At 40.0% G+C, this 5,855-nt stretch overlaps 1 protein-coding gene across 1 annotated transcript; it reads left to right on the top strand.

The window, feature by feature from the left end:
- The first annotated feature begins 230 nt into the window (after positions 1-230).
- Positions 231-4,506, top strand: LOC133694248 (AP2-like ethylene-responsive transcription factor CRL5). Its single transcript, XM_062115742.1, has 9 exons — positions 231-1,199; positions 1,298-1,964; positions 2,218-2,300; positions 2,454-2,462; positions 2,554-2,642; positions 2,730-2,803; positions 2,887-2,937; positions 3,046-3,122; positions 3,531-4,506. Exons 1-9 carry the CDS (start codon positions 872-874, stop codon positions 4,151-4,153), a joined length of 2,001 nt encoding a protein of 666 aa, XP_061971726.1. The 5' UTR covers positions 231-871; the 3' UTR covers positions 4,154-4,506.
- Positions 4,507-5,855: the final 1,349 nt, after the last annotated feature.

The raw sequence follows: 5,855 nt of genomic DNA on the forward strand, positions 1-5,855 counted from the left end.
AAGCTGTAAACCGGATTGGAGCAGTATTTATGTTGAAAGGAAAAACAAATAGATATAAATTGGATTGCAGAGTGGCACAGTGACAGTGTACTGTGTGAAGTGACTGCATGGGCAGATGTTCCGCCCGCGTCAAATCTATCTAACACCCTTTGGACGGTAAAAATAAAAATAAGAAAGCTAACCCTTTTGGTTATTGACCAGCCTCGCCCTCTTAGATTCAACCGTCATTGAAGAGAGGGATCATAAAGTTTGATGATAATATCTTCTGGGTATTTTTTTCTGGCTACTGAGGAAACGTACGTATATACTAGTAATTATTTTGTTAGTCGCTGAAAAGGGGTTTGGTAGTAGTGAATCTAGGTTTTTCTTTTTTCTCAAGGGGATGGTGCTCTTTTAAAGAAAAAAAAATAAAGTTAGTAAAACAAAGAGAAGGGAGGGAGATGAGAGATATGGAAGCAAAAGACGGGGTCTTTCTCATGTACACAGATCCCTATGGAATGCTAGGGTGCTCCCCGGCATTGCTTGATAGAATTCATTCCTTTTGTTTAGTTTAAAGAGACCATTTTTGTTCTCTCTTACAGAGCAAGAGAAGGGATTTTTGTTTTTTTTTTTTTTCCTAGTGTGTGTGAGTGGATAGAGTGAAGAGCTTTGGGTCAGGAAAAAAAAAGTTATCTTGCAATGAGTTCTGGCTGCTAGAGAACAAAAAACCAAGCTTTCACATGGAAGGAGGCAAGAGATTTTGGTATGATTAGTTTATTTCTTTGCCAATGATTGAGTTGCCTTGCAACAAGTGAGAGACACTTCTAGGGAACCTCTGGAAGTAAGGAAAGGAAGAGAGAGAGAGAGAGGGGTTGAGTGAAAGAAATTGAAGATGAAATCTATGAGTACTAATAACAATGGAAGTAATAATAACTGGTTAGGCTTCTCTCTCTCGCCCTATATGAAAATGGAGGCTGCTTCTGACCCCCAACATCATCATGAGTACCATCATCAAACCCAAACTCATGCTCCTACTGCTGATTCTGTTTCTGCTGCCGTTCCAACAAGTTTCTATCTTTCTACTTCTCTCTTCAACAGTTCTGGAATCTGTTATGGAGTTGGAGAAAATGGTGGCTTTCACTCTCCTTTGTCTGTTATGCCCCTCAAGTCTGACGGCTCTCTTTGTATCATGGAAGCTCTCACTAGATCACAGCCTGAAGGTTTACTTCCTTATTTCCTGCCTAGTTCCTTATGTTTTGTCCTTTTTTTCCCTTTAGTTTGAAAACCTGCTTTAAAGCATATTCTTTTGTGTTTCAAGGAATGGTGTCGAGTCCATCACCAAAACTGGAGGACTTCCTAGGTGGTGCAACCATGGAAAATCATCAGTACAGTAGCCATGAAAGGGAAGCCATGGCCTTAAGTCTAGACAGCATATATTACCAGCAAAGCTCAGAGCCAGAAACTAATAGACAACATTCTCTCAACCTTTATGAACCATATAGGCAGCAAGACCAGCAGTTTTCAGTTCAAACCCACCCATATTATTCTGGAATAGCATGCCAAGGATTGTATCAGGCTCCACTGGAGGGAGAAACCAAGGGTACTCAGCTTGCAGATTGTAATTCACCTATTCCTCTAATGGGAGACGATGAGCTGCCTTGCTTGAAAAACTGGGCTGCTAGACACTATTCCTCGCAAAATGCACTGGAGCAGCAGATTAATAGTGGCATGGTTAATGATGGTGGGGCTTCTTGTTCTGCTAGTGCTGTAGGTTGTGGGGATTTACAGTCTCTCAGCTTGTCTATGAGCCCTGGTTCGCAGTCAAGCTGCATTACAGCTCCAAGGCAGATCTCACCTGCTGGCACTGAATGTGTGGCCATAGAAAAGAAGAGAGGCCCTGTAAAAGTGGGTCAAAAACAGCCTGTTCATAGGAAGTCTATTGACACATTTGGCCAAAGAACATCACAGTATAGAGGTGTTACAAGGTTAGCCGGAACTGTTACTTTAACACTACTTTTTTGTTTTTTGTTTTTTTTTTAATGAATTGTTGGAATAGTTTTGCTCTTGCCTATTTTCGTTTGGATGTTTCCATTCACCCGTACAATTCTTGTTCAGTTATCACTGCTACTTCGAATTATTTCTTGTACTATATATTCTATTCTATTTTGGTTTGTGCTTTCCTTAAACTTTTTTCTCCTTTATGTGTCCCTGTAACCATTTTGAAATAACCCCCGCCAGACACAGATGGACTGGTAGATATGAAGCCCATCTCTGGGACAATAGTTGTAAGAAGGAAGGCCAGACCAGGAAAGGAAGGCAAGGTTGGTTAAGCAAAGCTACTACTGTTTTCAATTTTTGTTTGGAGGTGTTGCTTTTTTTTCACTGTGAATCTTGGTCCCTTTGTCTTCATGACCTGACTTGTGCAATTTAATTCTTATTTGGCTCCACATACTTCTTGGAATGATGCAATTCAGTTTATCTGGGTAAGCCTTCTCTTAAACACTAATGATGATTATGCTAGAAAGCCTCGCTGTTCATTTTTAACATTATTTCCATTTCATCGATCGCGTATAGGGGGTTATGATATGGAAGAGAAAGCTGCAAGGTCTTATGATCTTGCTGCCCTTAAGTACTGGGGACCTTCAACTCATATAAATTTTCCGGTAATATTTAATCCTGTTTGTTTGAGACCATGTCAATTTGATTGTTTTATAGCCACCAAGATCATGCTTTTACCTTTTCTTTTCCAGTTAGAAAATTACCAGGAAGAACTTGAAGAAATGAAAAACATGGGCCGCCAGGAATATGTTGCACATTTACGGAGGTAAGGCAATGGCTTGCCCTTGAAATGGTTCCTGAGTTCCTAGTTTACGAGGGTGCTAACATTTCTTCTCCTTTGCTTTACAGAAAAAGTAGTGGGTTTTCTAGGGGGGCCTCAATCTACAGAGGAGTAACAAGGTTTTTATTCTTCTTAACTTGTAACTACCAGCCAATTTTACTGCAAAAAGTTCAATCCAATTGATATTCTAGTTCTTGTCCTGTTCCCAAATTTTCCATCTTATGTAGGCATCACCAGCATGGAAGATGGCAAGCAAGGATAGGCAGGGTTGCAGGGAACAAGGACCTTTATCTCGGGACGTTCAGTAAGTTCTTGCTTAAGTTTAAATGCTTTCTCGCTTTGTTTGCCATTTTCTCTTCATCCACTCATTTCAAGTTCAAATTTTGTTGGACTCTTTCTGGGCATAAAGAGCTTTTAAGGGCTCATTTTATGACATGTTTGCCCCAATGTCCACTAAAGACTAGAGATGCTTTTATAAGGCTGATGGTGTATGCTTACTTTGAGACTATGCGATGCATTACTGATTTCAGTACTACTCGAACTTTTATAAGGCTGTTTTGCCAGTTAAGATGCTAAAGAGGAATAAAAGTATTTCCAGACTACAATGCTTGATTAAAGGCAAATTTTTTTGAAGTGGCTGTAGTGTTTTATAATTTATACTAAGCTGTGGATATTGTAATTTGCTCAAGTGTTTAATGAAAACAAATTTCAGGCACCCAAGAGGAAGCTGCTGAAGCTTATGATATTGCTGCGATCAAATTTCGGGGGGTTAATGCTGTGACAAACTTTAACATAACAAGATATGATGTTGATAGGATCATGGCCAGCAATACGCTTCTAGCTGGAGAACTAGCCAGGCGAAACCGAGACAAAGAATCTAGCATTGAGGCCATTGACTATAACACATCAACACAGAACAATTGTGTTTTATACCAGTCTCCGCAGGAACAGCCAAATGCCAGTGGAGAATCTCTTAATCAGAAGTCAATGAGTGCTGGGAATTATCGAAGCACCGCTTTCTCAGTGGCAGTGCAAGATCTTATGGGTATAGATAATTCAGTGAACTCTAGCCAGCCAGTGGTAGATGAATCAGCCAAGCTAGGAGGAACTCATCTCTCGAACCCCTCATCTCTGGTGACCAGTTTGAGCAGCTCTAGAGAAGCTAGCCCTGACAAGACTGGAACCCCTGTGCTCTTTGCTAAACCTCCACGTGCATCAAAGTTCATAGGCCCTACAACCAGCGTTACTCCTTGGATCCAAGCAGCAGCCCAATTGAGGCCAGCAGGAATCTCCATGGCTCACTTGCCAGTTTTTGCTGCATGGAATGATACCTAAAGCCTTGTGTTTGCGGTTCCAATGTGGAGTTTTTGCATGAACTAAGGAAAAGGAAGAGTTACTGTTTAAGGAGGGGTTAAGGCAGGAATTTTCATGATGTTTTTTTCTTTTTAGGAGGTTAGTGGAGGAAACTGGGGATTAATGAAAGACAAAGGTGGGGGCCACTAATTTGTCTGTAACCCAAGTGTAAGAACCTTTGTCAAATTGACCTTTTGGGCTCGATATTGGAGTGAACATTTTGCAAAATGGAGAGAAAAGGGATAGAGAAGTAGTAGTCTCATGATTAAATTCTGTGCTGTGAAATGATGTTGGCAATATAGTAGGAAGTGGCTGGCCCTTCTTATATTATTGAATCTACTTTTTAGATGCTGTTAAGTACGAGCCCAGCTCGATGTTAATGCAAAAGGGTCTCACTTTGACCACAAAATTTCGTCGACATGTTCCTCAATCGGCGCCACACCATCACAATTCCAACCTTTCGTATCTGAGCTTTCCTCAAAGGGAACAGGCATTCCCGCATCACCAATAGAAACAGGTGGAGGGAGAGATTCCGAGGGAGGAAAAGACTAGCTTGTGTTTATTTTAGGATTTTATTTGTCATAATTAGTTAGCACTTTGTCTCTTTTTTTTTTTCTTTTTTTAAAGTCGCCATGGTTAAAAATATCTTTGACTTTTCCAGTCCCTCTTTGATGTGAACCAAAAGATAAATTGCACCTAAAAGCGACTCCATGTCCTTGTGCGGACGCTAGAAAATTATAGTGGCATTGTAGAGGAAGAACTCCGTGGGCGTGTGTGAGGCTGAGCCTGATAGCATATCTTTGGCCTGGAAAGGGAGGATTAAGTGATATACGGCCACAGCCAGAAATTGACGCCTGAAGAGATGGAGATTATAAGCCATGTTAATCCAAACCAAAAGACAATATCGTAGAAAATGATAAAGCATTCCGACTTGCAAATCACTTTTGCTGATTCTTGCTGGCTTCAATCAAATTTTCACTTTGTTCAGTTTCTTGTCGACGAAGAAAAAGATGACCACGGAACTGCCGTTGTGTATATGTATATATAGCTCCTAGGTGATTCCATAGATTGGAAAAAAATGTGCAGGAAACATATATACTCCTGGTGTTTATCTTTCCTTAATTATTCGAGCAAATTGGGCAGGAAACATCTGAGATCTAACTGTTTGCTGTCAAATTAAATGCCCTACAAATTAATCTTATCACCGAAAATATGCATTCAATTCATTGCAAGATAAAAAGGCCAAGATGTTTGGAGAAGAAAACGAGTTTGATTAGACACTGGAAGAGGCAAGGCATATGCGTATAGAGAAACGAACATGCGAGCTATAACATGGCAAAGAAAAGATGCATAACTGAGCGCTTGATGGTCAAAAAGGTGGCGATTCATGAAGAAAAAGGTTGCAAAGTGAATAGACACTTCTCATTTTTAACGAAAAAAAGGCAAAAACATTGATCTGAATTTCAAACCCTCTTTGTATTTAGTCATCAACTATGATTTCATGCTTGGTGTTGACAGGTTGGATTGGGCACGACAAAGTTCGTGCAAGACAGCATCGGAAAAGCAATTTGTTTAATCAATCTTATTTTAAAACATTCAATTACGAAAAAGCCGTGAATGTCAAAAATACGACCATATGGTCTTTCTTTCCACTCTTATTTAAGGATATAAAATTTCATAATAA

This window comes from Populus nigra, chromosome 5 (assembly GCF_951802175.1).
Source record: "Populus nigra chromosome 5, ddPopNigr1.1, whole genome shotgun sequence".
Taxonomy (NCBI): Eukaryota; Viridiplantae; Streptophyta; class Magnoliopsida; order Malpighiales; family Salicaceae; genus Populus; species Populus nigra.